This window comes from Herpailurus yagouaroundi, unplaced genomic scaffold (assembly GCF_014898765.1).
Source record: "Herpailurus yagouaroundi ecotype Mexico unplaced genomic scaffold, PumYag 180, whole genome shotgun sequence".
Classification (NCBI taxonomy): Eukaryota; Metazoa; Chordata; class Mammalia; order Carnivora; family Felidae; genus Herpailurus; species Herpailurus yagouaroundi.
This window is the reverse complement of record NW_024412411.1, coordinates 22,663,391-22,679,706: the sequence shown is the minus strand read 5'-3', so window position 1 is coordinate 22,679,706 and position 16,316 is coordinate 22,663,391. Positions and strand designations below refer to the sequence as shown.

Genomic DNA, 16,316 nt, shown 5'->3' with positions numbered 1-16,316 from the left:
AACTCCCTGTTGGAGGGTGTCCTCCCCCGCCCCCACCCCTTTGGCCGTTTATTAAAAACTGGAGCATAACCAGTTCTAAAACGATCCCTGCCTTCTTGTATTTCGTCTGCCCTACCCCGATGCTTGGGAAATCGTTTGTTCCGTGCTTCTCACGAGGAGATGCCGGATTTTCAGAGCTTGAATATGTCCTGCACCAGGGGAGAAGTAGCTTCGTGTGCCCCCAACCACTCCTTCCTTTTGAATAGGAATTCTAACTGCAGTTCAAACAGTATTTCCTCCCCTTAAGAGACCACCTGGTTCGAATGGTGAAGGTTAGTAGGTCTCCATTTCACAGGTAGTGAGACTGAGCCTCCGAAGTTAAGTAACTTAGGGATGACTGCACAGCACTGTGAGGTGTGTGTGTGTGTGTGTGTGTGACCGTCTAAGGAGAGCAGAGCAGAGCTGCTTCTACATAAAGAGTTGAGTGGTTTCAAATACAGAATGTAGATTCAGAAGTTATGGTCTCAGAGTCCATGTTGTAGGTCCTAAAGCAATTCATGTTAGATTGCAGGAACTTCCCTCTCCGTGTCACTGGCCTGAATAACTTGGGCAGATGCAGTTTGTATTTCCCCCCAGGACTTCCTGACTGCTCTGCCTGGGAGGGCCCTGGGCTTTGGGGATGTGCTCCAGAGAGCCAGCCCGCACGGATGCCAGAAGGAGTTAAGAGGAAAGAAGGAGAAAACTGAGAAAATGGTTGTCCCTTCTCCTGTCCCCGGCCTTGGAGACTGACAGTGGGAGTCCGCAGTCTGGGCAACCTCCTGGGAGCCGTCTACAGTCTCAGAGCAACCAGATCACCAGCTGCAGCAGCTGGAGGGCCCCTGGATCTGTGCCAGTGTGCTCTAATTCTATAAACACTCAGCCATCTCTGGGTTTTCCACTGTCAGCTTTTGGTTTACAAATTACCTGGGAGGACGGAAAGAAGCCACTGTGGCCAGCCTTGCTTGCGCAGGAATGCTGGAGCAGCAGGGTGGGGCTTCATCCATAAGCGGCCTGGCCTGTCTCTCTGTCCTCCTCTTTCCCCCCCCCTCCTGACAACGGGAGCTCCCAAGTGCATGAAGGGAACATGCTTGGGTGAATGTTTGCATGTGTCACTCCAAGCCCTCCCACTTCCTAGAATCCCCCCATCTGCCCTCAGGACTTCATGGCGCATCACCACCACTCCTACTTATTGCAGCCGTCTATAGACCCTTGGGTTATTCCAACTCATTCCTTGAAGATGTGGGTACTTGGATCACTGTCACTCTCCCCAATACCATTCCTGTTATAATTCTGATTTCTGAATCTACACAGTGGATTCTTCTTGTCCTCTGGTCTCTCAGCTCTTCAGCGTCCTCTTCCTTTCCTTGACTTCGTCCAACTCTCCAGGCTCCCTGCTCTCACAATGACATCATCCATAATTTCGATGTCAAACATTCTACCCTCCACCCACCACCTCCTACTTTTCCAGTCTACCCTGTTATCTTAATCCAATGGCTCTCTGACCTTAGCAGCACCTATGATTTGCTTATCTCATGACATCTCTTCCCCCCACCTCTCTCCCCAACTCCCGCCAGTTCTCAGCTGCCCTTTACGACGAAATTCATCAAAAGAATTGTCTACACTCATTGTGTCCACTTCTTCCTTTTGTTTTTAAAGGCAAACAAACTTCTGTTCATCACTCTTCCAAAGTAGCTCTTGCCGTGGTCAAGACTGGCTTTGCTATTGCCAATTCCAGTGGTTCTAATAGCAACTGTTGATCCACCGATCCCGTGTGTGGATGGACTCGTGTAGACTGTCTGCGGGATTAGTCTCCTCCCTCTCCTCATCTTATTGAGAAGCAATTAGTCTTTGTGTTGTAAGGGAGGCCATCTATGAGTGCTTTGGGGTCCGCCAGACCTTGGTTCTAATATCTGTTCTGCTACTAATTAGTAGTTTCATTTCTGCAAGCTTCAGTTCCTTTAAAAATGGAGACAATAATCATACTTAACTCATAAGGTTGTGTTCAGAGTGCAGTCAACTAATGCACGTAGACCCCCCCCAGAAGAGAGACTGTCACATTGTGAAAATCAGGTAAAATTAGTTATTATGGGATGGCCAGTTCCTTTACAGCTGAGAAAAAAATGGGCTCTTTTCTTTCTTTTAACAACTTTGAGTTACTGAAAGGAGTCACCAGCCACAGAATATGCTTCAAATTAAGGGCAATGTCACATTGCCCTGACTTTTGGTTGTGTTCTAAAAGAATTGGCTTGGAGATTGGTTACATGGAGTTGGGAGAAGGTTTTCCCCAAGGGAAGAGCAATACAAATGTTCTACTTGACGACTGGGTTCTGGAGCCTGCCAGATTGTTCTAACTCACAATGGTATCCCTTCAATTTGTACCTATAAATGGATGCCTTGTAAGCCAAAAAATTTCCTTATAGCACTTCAGTTATTTGAATTTCTTAATCACCCGAAGGTTAATGAGAAAATATTTTTCTTATTTCATCATTTGCTGTTGAAAACAATTAAATATATGATTCCAATTTCCTATCTTAGGAAGCAGAGCAGAACAAACAATAGTATTTCCTGTTCACCAAACAAACATTTATGGGGAATTTACCATACTTCCAGGACTGTGCTAAGCACTGCAGATACAAAGGTGGTCAGGACAGACTCCTGCCCTCCGGTCACTTACTGTCTAATAAGGGATTCCGTGACAGAGGATCTTACTGAACCTCAGGCAGTGTCCAACGTGCCTACCTAGGCTTGACCTTTACAGGCCTCTTACAAAGAAATGGTGCTGCTGGAGGGTCACTGATCTATAAAGGACAGTGCACAAGCTTATCAGTTGGAAGCTGAGCTCTGTCCATTTTTAGAAAGCACTCTCAGGATGATACTAAACCTCTCAGCACCTGGGTTTCCTGACAGTAGCAAAGTAGGTAAAGTATGAGACAGACCGCACAGTGTGCCTGGAACAGTGGATGCTTAGTAAGTGTTACTTCTCTCCCACATAGAGGGCCCGACCGTGCCAGAGTCCGCTAGGAGGAGAGTGATCCTTCTGTGCCGTGGCACCTGCAGACAGGAAGAAGGAGCTCTTCCTTCTGTTTCTGTGGCAGCATTTATTAGAGGGTGGGACATGTGGAGAGAAAGTGGCAGGGAGGAGATATTTCTGGGGCTCAGGGTGAACTATTTCTAGAACTCGGGTTTTCCATAGAAACAGATGACACAGCGGGCTAATAATGTCCACTATTACTATTGCTTGCTACATCATGAGTTGAATGGGGTTTGGGAGCTAGTCTGGGAATCCGACCTCTTTCTTAAATATCTATATCTAAATCTCTATCTCTGTCTCTACCTCTATTCATATATATAAATTACATGTTACTATATAAACAAATAATACATGTTCAAGGTAAAGGAAAAATTATTTAGTACAGATGAGTATAAACTATAAAATGAGTTCCTCTTTCCCATCCTATCCCAGTCCCCATCCCTAGACTGAAACACCATCCACGGCTTCTTGGGCGTCCTGGGAGAGATTATTTTAGGCATATTCAAATGGGTATATGAGCTGTTTTAAAAAGTTACATATCATACTCCAGATTCCAAACTAAAGGCAATAAGTTCCTAAGTGAACTTTTGGTCCAGCTCCAATCATAAGCTGAGGCAAGGAAGCGTGCAGAAACCACGGATAAAAGGTCTTATCTACTAGTGGAAAACAGCAAAACTTTGAACAACATGTAGACTTTGGAAGGACGATACTTTGGCTATCTGGGAAGCTCCATGAGACTCCTCACTCCTTGGTGAATGAAGTGTGGCCAAATGGCACCACTGGCTATAACTCTAGGATCAGAGGAATTCTTAGCCCCATCTCTCGAGCTAAGAGCACACTGCAGAAGCTTGTGGGGTGGCTAGCACAGTGCTTGGAGCACAGTGGCCATCACGGATAGCCTGCTGAGGGTGCAGGGGATACAGCGGTGGCCAGGGCTATGCCTGCTGCAGTCTGGGAATGCCTTCCTCCCCTGGCCTACTCTGCTGTCCAGGCAGCAGGCCGGCCTGGACTGCAGGCTCCATTTGGGGCAAAGGCCACAGGGTGGGACCCTGTTGCTGTCTCCAGCCTGCCTTTTATGGGCTGCTCTGACTCTGGGGTCCCCAGGGTCGACACAGCTGCTCGGTCACTGGAGAAGAGGAGGAGATGAGAGTCTTATACAGACACAGCTTCTTCCTCTAAGAAATGCACGAGGAGCTGAATGCCACGTGGGGAGACTGATTTGCAGCTGAAGTATGTTATCAATTACCTTTGCAAGGAAGAGCTGCACCAATTCGACAAAACCAAGTTTGAGCAATAGCCAGAGGCCACTAGGATCTGTCCACAGCCTTCCCAACCCCAGGATCTGTCCACAGCCTTCCCAACCCCGGGCCTTGGAAGGACACCGATTTCAAGCATGAAAGACAGAAAGAAGTGGGCTGAGCCCTCCCTCTGCCTTCCTCTCCTCCCCGGCCTTGCCCTTTGCTCATCTTCTCTGCAGGTAGCCTTCTGTCTCCCGGAGGCTCTCTGCTAGTTAACAGCAGAGCAGCAATGCCCGCCCCCCTTCCCCACCCCCCTTCTCCCTGGGGAGCATGGGCAGGACTGATTTAGGGGGAGAGAGCGCGGGCCGTGGCTGCCTGAGCACAGCACGATTCTCTTCTGTTATACAGTCTCTTATCTGTGTCCTCTTAGGACAGGCCAACCAAGGACAAATGTATGCCCACCCGTAAGGTTTCACCAGAAAGAAACTGGCACTTAATTGGTCACAGCATTAGCTCCCGGGCCGAACTGGCGCAAAGGCCATCTCCCCTCCTCCTAGGGTTTAATATTTGTACATATATTTAGTATATATGTATATAAACATACATAGTTGCCTTATTTCCCTTAAACAAAAATCAAAACTTCGGACAACTGTTCTAAAAAAGGCGTTCTATAACTTCCAAAAGAAAGAAATGGGCTCTACAAGAAAAGCAACTATCTCACACCTGGAAAAAAGTCATCATCCTCAGCAGAAACAATACAAACCAAGAGATGAGATGCTGCTAAGTCTGCCAGGAAGCCAAGGATTCATTTTCTAAAAATGCTAAATATGTTCTCCGAAAAATCCAAATACCAATGCAGTAGGTGCTACTAACAAAAGCAAGGTGTTTCACAAAATGCATAAGCCAATTGTATTCGTCCAGCCCGCTAGGGTTCCTATTACTAAGTATGGAACAGAGATGAAGATTTCAAAGACTCCTCACTCAACATCATATCAAAGGAGATAAACTCCGGCTGAGCCAAGAAGCTACTGGAAGGTGTATGTGGACATGAATCAGAATAAAAAACCATTCCAAAAATACACACAGAAGAAGGTCCCTGCAGGGGAAAATCACACACTTCCAACTCACACCCAGTTGGATCTACCGGGTGAAATCAGACAAAATACCCTGTGTTGAGATTAAGGGCAAAAACATTTGCCGCAATTGAAGTCTGTGACCAAACTGTGACAAAAGAAATCCGTAGGATGCATGTGAGTCTCCGCTGAGATGCGGAGACCTGCCCTGATCTTGAATTTTCCACCCAAGCATCCTGGACTGTGGCCTGAGAGGAACTCTCTTCTCTCAGAGACTGCAGAGAATCCTCTCAGCCTGCCTGAGGCCTCTTGCCTTTCACACTGGAATGGCATTTCCAAGAGGATATGGCCCTGGCAGTCAACACAGCATAGGTACTGGAAGGAACAGTAGAGGCCAAGGTGTGAGCCCTAGTCTTGCCACTAGTCTTTGGGAAGTGTCCAAACCTGCCCAGACTGTGAACTCTTCTGTAACACGAAAAGACATTTATGGAACTTGTTAAAACAAATGCCAGGAGAGGGGGCGCCTGGGTGCCTCAGGGGTAGGGTGTCCAACTTCCACTCAGATCACGATTTCACAGTTCGTAGAGTTTGAGGCCCGCGTCAGACTCTGTGCTGAAGGCTGCTTCAGATTCTGTCTCCCTCTCACTGCCCCTCCCCCGCCTCAGAAAAATAAACAAACATTAAAAATCGGGGCACCTGGGTGGCTCAGTCAGTTGAGAAACCGACTTTGGCTTAGGTCATGACCTCGCAGTTGGTGAGTTCGAGCCTCACATCGGGCTCGCTGCAGTCAGCCTGTCAGCGCAGAGCCTGCTTCAGATCCTCTGTCCCCCACCTCTCTGCCCCTCTCCGGCTTGCACTCTCCCAAAAATAAATAAACATTAAAAAAAAAAAACCAAAAAACCCTTTTTTTAAGTGCCAGCAGAGGACTGTAGATAACAGATTCCATCGTGTTAGTCTTTTTACCGCACCATATGCAAGAGAAACGTGCAAAAAAGAAACAAGCCTCACAGAAAGGTGGAGATGCCACACAGCGATGTCCTTTGAAACCGAACAAAGAAGTAAAATGGACACCGCAGAGCCCAGCGGGATAAAGGCCCGAGTTCGAACGTGAGCTCTGCTGGCATTTAGCCGTACGACCTTGGCTTCGCCATCTCGCAGCTCCAAGGCTCCGTTTCCTCGTCTGCAAAATGCGGATGATGCAAATACCTCCTTGTTGGGATTTCAGTGAGAATCGATAGGAGATAGAAAAACGCCCGCAGCAGCGTTTAGCGCACACAGCGCTCTCAGAAAATGTTCCTCCTTTCCTTCCTGCCTGATGTGAAAACTCTCCCTGACCTTGAGAGAAACCGGAAGAGAAATCTGCTCCTTCCTGTTTTTATAACCATAATGGAGACAGCACCGCGGCATTTCTGTCACACACCTGGCCTGGCCTACCGGGTTAGGGTTCCCAAACTTCCTGGCTCTCCCCTGAGGAGACACATAAGCAGGTGGATTCCACTGGGAAGAAGGGACAATAGGGTTCCCGAAGGGCTGAATGAACGCATTTGTAACAGGATTTGGAGATTCGCCGAGGAGGGCTGCGGAGGCCGCCCCTCCTGCACCAAATCCCCCCATGTGTGGTGTGCTAGCTGGCAAATCCAAGGAGCAGCCACATCAGCCTGTGACGCAGCGATCGGAAACAGCTCTGGCCAAATGCTGGTCCCTTCTGTCTGATGCGTCAGGCACTGCAGACAGCTTCGTTTGGAAAATGGGTTCCAGCCCTTTCAAATAAGTTGGAAAAACCACCGGCCCAGGTCCTCGAGGGCGTTTTTAGCAGTGGAGGAAGCAAGAGTGGCAGAGGGACTTTCCTCCAGAAACTTCATTTCACCCCCAGACATCCTGGGTTCTCCTTGCCAGCTTCCTGAAGGCTGTTCCTACTCTAATGGCCGCCCGCGACGCCCTGACGATAACACAGAGGCAGATGTTGCGTGGATCTGGCCCTGCCCCAAGGCCGATGACTCACCGGGATGACGGAGCCTCCCTGGCAGATAACACGGTTCTCAGAGGATTCCATGAAGCCAAGAACAAAACCCGAAGGCCTGGACACTCCAGGACTTTCCCTGGTACTTCACTAGAAATGGAAACTCTGTTAGCCCACAATGGGCATCCCACAATGGGTGGGAGAGGTGGGACAAGGGTCAGGGCATGGAGGAAAGATGCTCAGAAGCAGGTGGGTCAAGGCCTAGGCAATGCATTAGCTGAAGTGGCCGTGGGAGGGTCTTGGATGATAATCCACACGTTGCAACAGCACCGTTGGTTTTCTGGCCCTGCTCCGAGCTACGGCTCTTTTCTTCCATGACAATGAAATGACTGGCAACAAACGTCTGAAACTGGCCCACCAGAGGCCTAAACTGAGAAGGGGGTGTTGGAGGCTAAAGCGAGGAGCGATAGCCATAGAGTGGCTCGGGGTCAGGCAGATCGAAGCTCAAATACCCACTCTGCCACTTCCCAGCTGAAGGATCTTGCACAAGCCTCTTGTCAGCCTCTTCGGGCTCAGTTTCTCCATTCATAAAATGAGAAGAAGGTTGTGAGAATGAATTGAGATCATCTATATCTATATAAAAAAAGCTCGGCATCATGTCTGGTGCAATGTATATACCCAATGAATGACTGCTCTTTATTTATTTTGGTGATGACACCAATTGTGACTTAGCTTTGGCCCAGCGGGGCTTCCGCTTTATTTCTGAGTGCAAGTTCCCATTCTGGCCACCTCTCTAGTCCTCTTAAGACCTGAGCCCTTTCCCTGAACCACAGCCCAGGCCTCTGAGAACCACCCTAATACTAGCTGCCCATAAGGATTTCTAGATTTCAGCTCCCTTGATTCTTTGTCACTGTGTTTCACCCACATACCACACCACCGCCATCCTTTGCCTTGGACACCTCCATCATCACCTACTGAGGGTCCGAACTGGGACCACATATCCGGTATCTGTTGCCCACTAGAGTTAAACTCCTCCATCAGCCCCCGAAGCTTATCAATTACCTGAGACCAACGCCTCCCCATTAGGCAGTTCTAAGACACCGGTCTGGTTTCCCTTCCTACTAGCCAGCCGTGCCCTGAAGATGGGAGATCCACGGCAGGGTCAACTCATAGCGGGATGTGGTCATTTGTGGAGTTGGTGGCAACAGGCAGTTTTTAGCCACCGGCTTGTCACAATGGTCCTGAAAGCTTCTAAAATTCTGTGACAAGTGATTCTATTGCCTAGGTTACAAAAGCACCGGCAGACAAAGCACATCTACTTCCTTTCTCTCCTCTGACTTCAGACTTTGGTGAACGAGCCTGGAGCGGTGAATGGAATGCTATGGGTGCGCTCACAGTACCATGAAGTGGTGCCGTGGTGCCGGGAGAGGTGTGCACAGACCAGCTGGGTCACCACAGTCAAAGGTGGCTCTCAGCGAAGGAGAGATGCCCACAGGATGCGGCCCTACCCATTTATTCATTCGCTGAGCCAGGCAGCCAGCCTGCCATTGGATGTATATGCATCAAGTATTCGCTAGGCTGCTTGTGAAAGGGATGCAAAGGCCAATGAAGCAAGGCCTCAGGAAGCCCAGAGGCTGCCCAAGCTATGCACCGTCACAACACAGTAAGGCAGGCGCCGGACATGGGAACCTGTAAGTTCCGTGGCCGCGCTGAGGTCAGACCTCTCGGTCAGACCAGGGTGGAGTGGTAGGTGGCGGCAGGGAGAGATCCAGAATAGATGACTTAGGCTGAGGTTTCACTGATGCGTGGGAACCTGCTGGGCGGAAGGCAACTAGTAGTAACAGCCCGCGCAGAGGCTCACGGTGTGTGAGAGCATGACATGTCCAAGGATCCAGAGACCGGTCAGTGCATCAACAGAAGGGGTTTGCTTTTAGTAATGAACAGCAGGAGATGAGTCTAGAGAGGCAGGCAGAGGTCTGATCAGGGAAGGCTGTGTGTTGAGCGAGGGAGGTTCAACTGTATTCCATGGGCTGTGAGGAGACACCGGCATAAGAACCTCTAACAAGTGGTTAGGTGGAGGCGTGACAGGGCACAGGAGGGAACAGCCGTTGGCTTCTGGCTGAACATCCAAGTTTTCTCAAAGTTTTGACCTTCCCTTTGGGCAGTCTCCCATTGCGTGCGGTAGGCCCTGTCGGAAGATATACCCTGGGGCAGAGCTCTATAAGTTACCCATTTTAGAGACGGGGTGCAGCAGAGTGTGGTCTGGTGATCTCCCCGACCATCTTTCTCCCTTGTGTTCCCAGTGCTTGGCACATAGTAGATACTCAGTCCTGGTTGAACGAATGTATAAACGACAATGGGACAATGGGACAATAACCTTACTAAAAACCTCGTGTGAGTGCATTAGGGGCCTTTATCTCCTTATCCACAGAATGGTTCCTACTGCCAAAGTAGATCTCCATTACATTTGGAGGATGGGGCGGGGGGTGGTTCTTAGACCTGAAAGAGGCCCACAAGTCTGTGTGAGGGTTACATTTGTATGCGCCACTCCAGGAAACTTACAGCATCCCCATCACTTAACACTGAGTTGCATTAATCAGATGTCAGGCAAGAAAAAAAGAAGAGAAAGTGAGCTGACCTACTCTGTTTCTACTGGTTGCATTATCCTCAATGCCAGTCTTTGCAGGGCTGTTGAGAGGAGAGGAGACAAGATAAGCAGGAATACAGTACCTGACACATGTTAGGTGCCCAGAGATGTGTGACTCACTTCCTCCCTAGCTAGGGTAAGGGCTCAGTAAATGACAGCTCGCATTACTCATAGTCCTTATCACAGCCCTACGAAGTAAGCATTCTTACTCTCATGTTAGAGCTGAGAATACGATAGGCTTTCGCAGGCCACGTAGCTTATAAGTAGGAAATTCAGGATCTGAACCCAGGTCTGCCTGACTCCAAAGTCCATTCCTCTCCTCTCCTCCTGGCTTTTTTTGAAAAGACAAACAGCACTGGGCACGTACTGAGCACAGCTGGGTTGACACAATGAATGCAGGAGTTGAAGAGTACCACGTGTATCAGGGACATCAAAAGCAGCCATACCCCCTCTGGTGTTGGCAAAGTGATGAATTCCAGCATGAGACAACCAGGTTCCTTCCTCCAACGGCCATTTTTCACCGAGGTCCATGTTTCCAACAGCTCTTTTGTATGTGCAGCTCTTGGAATCTCCTGAAATAAATAATGAGCACAAAAAAAGGGAGATGAATTACCACCGATGCTCTCCTGGGCCAGAGAAGACTTCTGGTAGGAAAGTCGTCATTTCCAGTTCAGTATGTTTCTTTAGCATGCAGAGATTGTGGTCAAGATCTGGGCACGGCCCAAATATGAGATCTTCCAATGAGGCTACTCAAATCTGCAAACCATGGTTTCCCTCCCCATTCAGTTAACAAATGTTTATGGAGCAACCATCACATGCCAGGCTTTGAGCGAGAAACTTACTGTGTTGAGTTCTGCACATAATATAGACTTCTAGAATTTCAGGGTAGGATACAGTAGAATCTCAATTTCATAAAAATAATGGGTATATACTTCTATATACGCTTAAAACACGGACTGGAAAAATTCTGAACCAGAAAATTGGAGGTAGCTACTAATACATTGGAATTATGAGTGCTTATTTTCTGTGTAATTTTCTGTATTTCCACAATAAACGTGCATTACTCTGATTGTCTGAAAAATGTATACAGTAAGTGTCATTTGAAAGAAAAATACCAGGGCTAAGAAGGATCATGGAGACCAATTTTTCATTTCCCCTTGAAAACCATGACAGAAAGTCACATGTCACGAAGGGTCTTGGCTTTCACGAAAAGGTCACCTCACCAGGTACCTCTGAGAAGTCCAGCCTGGGGAATCTCTACCTGTATCTGGGAAGATTACAACTCATGGCCAATCTTTTGCTTTTTCATTTCAAAGAGGTTTTCATAAAGCTCTGCATGTAGCAGGTTCTCAAATCGACGTGGCCGAATAATTGGACGTGACTGATTGACTTAATCTAGAAATGCAGTGCGTAGGCTATCCACCATGTCAGAAACCCTGTCAGCCTAACTAGGATGGCCACCAATTATCAGTTGTCGCAATCAGACCAGCTGGCTTGCTTTGATCTCTAGAACACTGTCGAAAGTTGCCTTGAAGTTTCCTGCAGGCACGGCACATTGACTTGTTGTCTTTTGGCTGTCTGCCTGGCGAAGTCTGGTGCTCTTGGGAATTGCAACGAATAACGAAAAATCTCTCGTAAAATACCAGGTGGGACCAAAGATTGTGCTGTACTTTACTGGGTACTGGCTCCCTAGGGATTTGTTTTCAATCCAAGCACCCAAAAGTTTTAGGAGGGAATCCTAGACCAGAGGGGATACAGCACAATGACGCAGCAAAAACATTGCACTTACGAATAGATCCAGATTTTAGCCCTGGCTCTGGCACAACGGAGTGATTTGGGGCAAACCACTTACTGTCTCTGGCTTGATCTCCCCAACTTTAAATGAAGGAATTAGGACCAGATGTTGGCAAAGGCTTGTTCAGTCTTCCAAAACTTGCAGCTTATAATAATATGCTTTACATACAAAGGCGACCTATCCACCCACGTCAGTGGGTGGAGAAAGCTGTGTTATTTATCCATTAGCAAACTGAGACATCAGCCTGAGCACGTGAGAGGTGGCTGATCAAGGCTAGAGATAATCTGCCATCAGAACAAGACATGCTCTCTGTGCAAAACTAAAAACATGTCTGGAATAAAAATCCAATCCTGAGCCGTGATCACGCCGGCATCGTCATTTAATCAAACGACCTAAGTATTCAACATCTTGTACCTTCACCGGTCATGAAATAACATTAATAATAGTACTACATCCTTAAAAAGCAACTTTTATTTGCAGTAGACTGGCCATTCAAAACCATTTCGTCATTAATTCTTGCAGTATCTTTGAGGAGTTGGAGATTCTAATAGCTTTATTTGGCAAAAATCGAGCTTTATTGATTACTTGGACAGTGGTTTTCCTCATTGCTCTTGGCCCAGTGATCTAGGCACCCCCTGCCCCACCAAGGAACCAGATTTGTAGGATGATCTCTCCTGGATGTGTGAGGTTAGATTCTCACATCTGTGTATTTATTTTACTAATCTGAGCTACATAGGCTCACATTGTTTTATTAACTTCAACCTACAAACCCCGCTGGTTTCTCTGATGCTTGAATTTCACACCCCAGCTTGGGAAAGCCACACACAAAATGTGAACTGAAATTGCATCAAGCACAAGTATTTCGAGGAAGACTTTGATCAATCCCATCTGTTACTGACACCCTAACACTATCACTTCAGTCACGGGAAGGCCCAGCGTTGCTCGTGAAACTGTGGAGCCTAGGAAACATTTTCCAGGCCTCTGGCCATAATTTATTCAAGGTTTTCTATAGAGTGGTGAACCTCTATCCATGTCTCAAAGACTAAGTCTGCACAGAAGAAACTAAAACATGCAAAAAATCTTTAAAGTTTATTTTTGAGAGAGAGTGAGAGAGAGCAAGGGAGAGACAGAGGGGGAGAGAGAGCAAATCCCAAGGAGGCTCTGCACTATCAGCATGGAGCCCAACCCAGGGCTTGAACTCATGAATCATGAGATATCATGATAGCAGATATCAGATATGATGACCTGAGCTGGAACCAAGAGTCCAACGCTTAACGGACTGAGCCACCCAAGTGCTCCTAAAAGACAAAATTAATGCAACCTTGGGAACGGGGAGTGAGGAAATACTTTAAAGGATAAGGTGGGGTGGCGTGAGTGGGAAAGCCTGTTCAAATCCTACAGTTGTAACTGACTTTGAGAAGCATTTTTCAAAGAGCTATCTGTTGAAAGTGCTGCCATAAACATTGGGGTACAACTACCCCTATGCATCAGCACTCCTGTATCCCTTGGGTAAATTCCTAGCAGTGCTGTTGCTGGGTCATAGGGTAGATCTATTTTTAATTTTTTGAGGAACCTCCACACCGTTTTCCAGAGTGGCTGCACCAGTTTGCATTCCCGCCAACAATGCAAGAGGGTTCCCGTTTCTCCACATCCTCTCCAGCATCTGTAGTCTCCTGATTTGTTCATTTTAGCCACTCTGACTGGCATGAGGTGGTATCTCAGTGTGGTTTTGATTTGTATTTCCTTGATGAGGAGTGACGTTGAGCACCTTTTCATGTGCCTGTTGGCCATCTGGATGTCTTCTTTAGAGAAGCATCTATTCATGTTTTCTGCCCATTTCTTCACTGGATTATTTGTTTTTTGGGTGTGGAGTTTGGTGAGTTCTTTATAGATTTTGGATACTAGCCCTTTGTCTGATATGTCATTTGAAATATCTTTTCCCATTCCAAATTATGGAAAGAGCCTAAATGTCCATCAACTGATGAATGAGTAAAGAAATTGTGGTTTATATACACAATGGAATACTACTTGGCAACGAGAAAGAATGAATTACGGCCTTTTGTAGCAATGTGGATGGAACTGGAGAGTGTTAATGCTAAGTGAAATAAGTCATACAGAGAAAGACAGACACCATATGTTTTCACTCTTATGTGGATCCTGAGAAACTTAACAAGACCATGGGGGAGGGAAAGGGGAAAAAAAAGTTAGAGAGGGAGGGCGGCAAACCATAAGAAACTCTTAAAAACTGCGACTAAATTGAGGGTTGATGGGGATGGGCGGGAAGGGAAAGTGGGTGATGGGCATTGAGGAGGGCACCTGTTAGGATGAGCACTGGGTGTGGTATGGAAACCAATCTGACAATAAATTTCATGTTAAAAAATAAATAAATAAATGTTTAAAAAAAAAGAGCTATCTGTATTCCCACGTTCATTGAAGCATTATTTACAGTAGCCAAGATATGGAAACAAGGTGTCTTATTAATGAATGAATGATTGGATTAAGATGTTTTACTTAAACATACACAGTTTACATAGTAGATCTGGAGGGCATTATGCTAAGTGAAAGAAGCCAAAGAGGGAGACAGTAAATACTGCCTGATATCACTTACATGTGGAATCTATAAAGAAAAAAGGTAGAACTCTTAAAGAGAATAGAAAAGTGGTTGCCAGGGGCAGGAAGTTGGACAAAATAGGGAGAGGTTGGTAAAAGGGTGCGAACTTTCAGCTGTAAGACGAATAAGGTCTGAGGGTCTAATGTACAGCCCAGTGACTCTAGCTGATAACACTGTATTGTATAAGTGACATTTGTTAAAAGAGTGGAACTTGAATGTTGTCCCCCATAGGTAAATATGTAAGGTAATGGATATGCTAACTAGATGGGAAGAATCATTTCACAACGTACACATACATCAAATCGCCAGTGTATACCCTAAATATCTTTCGATACTATTTGTCGATTAAACGTCAATAAAGCTGAAAAAAAACCATAGGAAAAATAAAGAGAAGCACTAAGCCACCTGCATCGTTGGACACTGGGGTGTATGGGATGCAGGATACTGTGAATACATAATTGATCTTTCATAAACATTGGTTGATTGAACAGACGCATAAATGATAATGACCAGTGTTTGTAAGGACCCTAGTCAGATACCAGCTACTGTTAAGCTGGCAAAGGAAACCTTCCTGCCCCAAGAGAGTGGTATGGGGCCCAATGGACCTTTGGACTTGAGGAAGTTAACCCTGACTCCCTGACGACCAGAACTCAACCTAAACAGACATGTCCTCCTCTCTTTTCAGAGCTGTCTCCAGAGCAAGCCATCCTCCCAGCTGCCTGAGCCAGAAACAGACTATCCTTGATTGATTGATTACATCGCGACGATCAATCACCACATTGTGTCCATTCTAACTTTCAGGTGTCTCAAGAATACATTCGCTTCCCTCTGTTCTCAGTTCAGCCACTACCATCTTCCATTGAAATACTACAGCAATTTCAGTGGGTCCCTGGCCTTCCTTTCCTCCAACCCAGTCTCCACACTTTGTTGTATAGTATATTTTTTAAATTTCTTTGTAAGATTTTTTGTTTATTTATTTTGAGAGAGGGCGCACACAAATGGGGGAGAGGGGCAGCGAGGGAGAGAGAGAGAATCCCAAGCAGGCTCCATGCTGTCAGCGTGGAGCCCAAAGTGGGGCTTGATCTCACGACCATGAGATCGTGACCTGAGCCAAAAATCAAGAGTTGGACGCTTAACTGACTGAGCCACCTGGGCGTCCCAGTTGTATTAACATTTTTTAAAACACACATCTGATCATGTCACTCCTCGATTAAAATACTTCAATGATTCATTATTCTCAGGGAAAAGTCTGGACCATTCATACATAAGGCCCAACTATAGCAAAGTATTTACAGTCTCTGAATAAGCAGCCTTCTTTGGTCTTTTGTGTATTCATCCAGCCATTCTAGAGCTCTGGCAAGACTGCCTTCCTGCCTCACCTTGCTAACTGCAATTTATCCTTCACATCTCATCTTAGAGATGGTTGTATGTTCCCACAGACTTCCCTGTCCTTACCTCATTACGTGTTTCACACTGTACTGTAAATGTCTGTTAATATGTAGAGTTTAGTTCATAATTTATGTCCTTGAGAACAGAGATCCTACTTATTTGTACCCCTGGCATTTGTACAGGGGCTGACTCAAGGTAAGCACTCAACCTATATCTGTTGAATGAATGAATGAATGGTGGTGCTTGGCACAAGCATCTTTAGCATGTTCCTTTGGAAAGTATTCTCTTTGCAACCTCACCCACCTCCTCTGCTTCTTTGGAAATTTCTCCACTTAAAAGCCACACCTTATCTGCCTCTGCTTCCTGGCCCCATCCTGACCTTCTCATCCAGTCTAACCTGCTGAGATTCTCCCACTTATACTCCCACTTCAGTCTGCATACCTGTTCCTCTGCCCAGCATGCCACTAGAGCCCCTGCCCTTCACACACCTGCCTCCCTCTCCAAGCTTGGGATGAAACTACACGTGACTATCCACAGGAGATACCTGCCCACCT

The 16,316-nt window shown here is 46.7% G+C and overlaps 1 protein-coding gene and 1 long non-coding RNA gene across 11 annotated transcripts in view; one reads left to right on the top strand and one right to left on the bottom strand.

Annotated features, from left to right (window-relative positions):
- Positions 1-16,316, bottom strand: part of AMOTL1 (angiomotin like 1) — a 159,393-nt gene that overhangs the window by 127,277 nt on the left and 15,800 nt on the right. For 3 of the 9 annotated variants that reach the window (XM_040489656.1, XM_040489658.1, XM_040489659.1), the window contains exon 2: positions 10,414-10,539. In XM_040489656.1, the coding sequence (XP_040345590.1) occupies positions 10,414-10,498 (85 nt within the window). In that variant the 5' untranslated portion in view covers positions 10,499-10,539. Of the gene's footprint in view, positions 1-8,382; positions 8,429-9,958; positions 10,009-10,334; positions 10,554-16,316 lie in introns of those variants that run through there. The other 6 variants (XM_040489651.1, XM_040489652.1, XM_040489654.1 and 3 more) reach the window with 5 other exon arrangements.
- On the top strand, positions 85-15,254 carry LOC121039440 (uncharacterized). 2 transcript variants are annotated; one of them, XR_005794796.1, is made up of 3 exons: positions 85-311; positions 10,510-10,614; positions 15,059-15,254. It is a non-coding gene; the product is annotated as an uncharacterized LOC121039440 (long non-coding RNA). The 2 variants fall into 2 exon arrangements; XR_005794797.1 differs by lacking the exon at positions 85-311 and adding an exon at positions 8,884-8,983.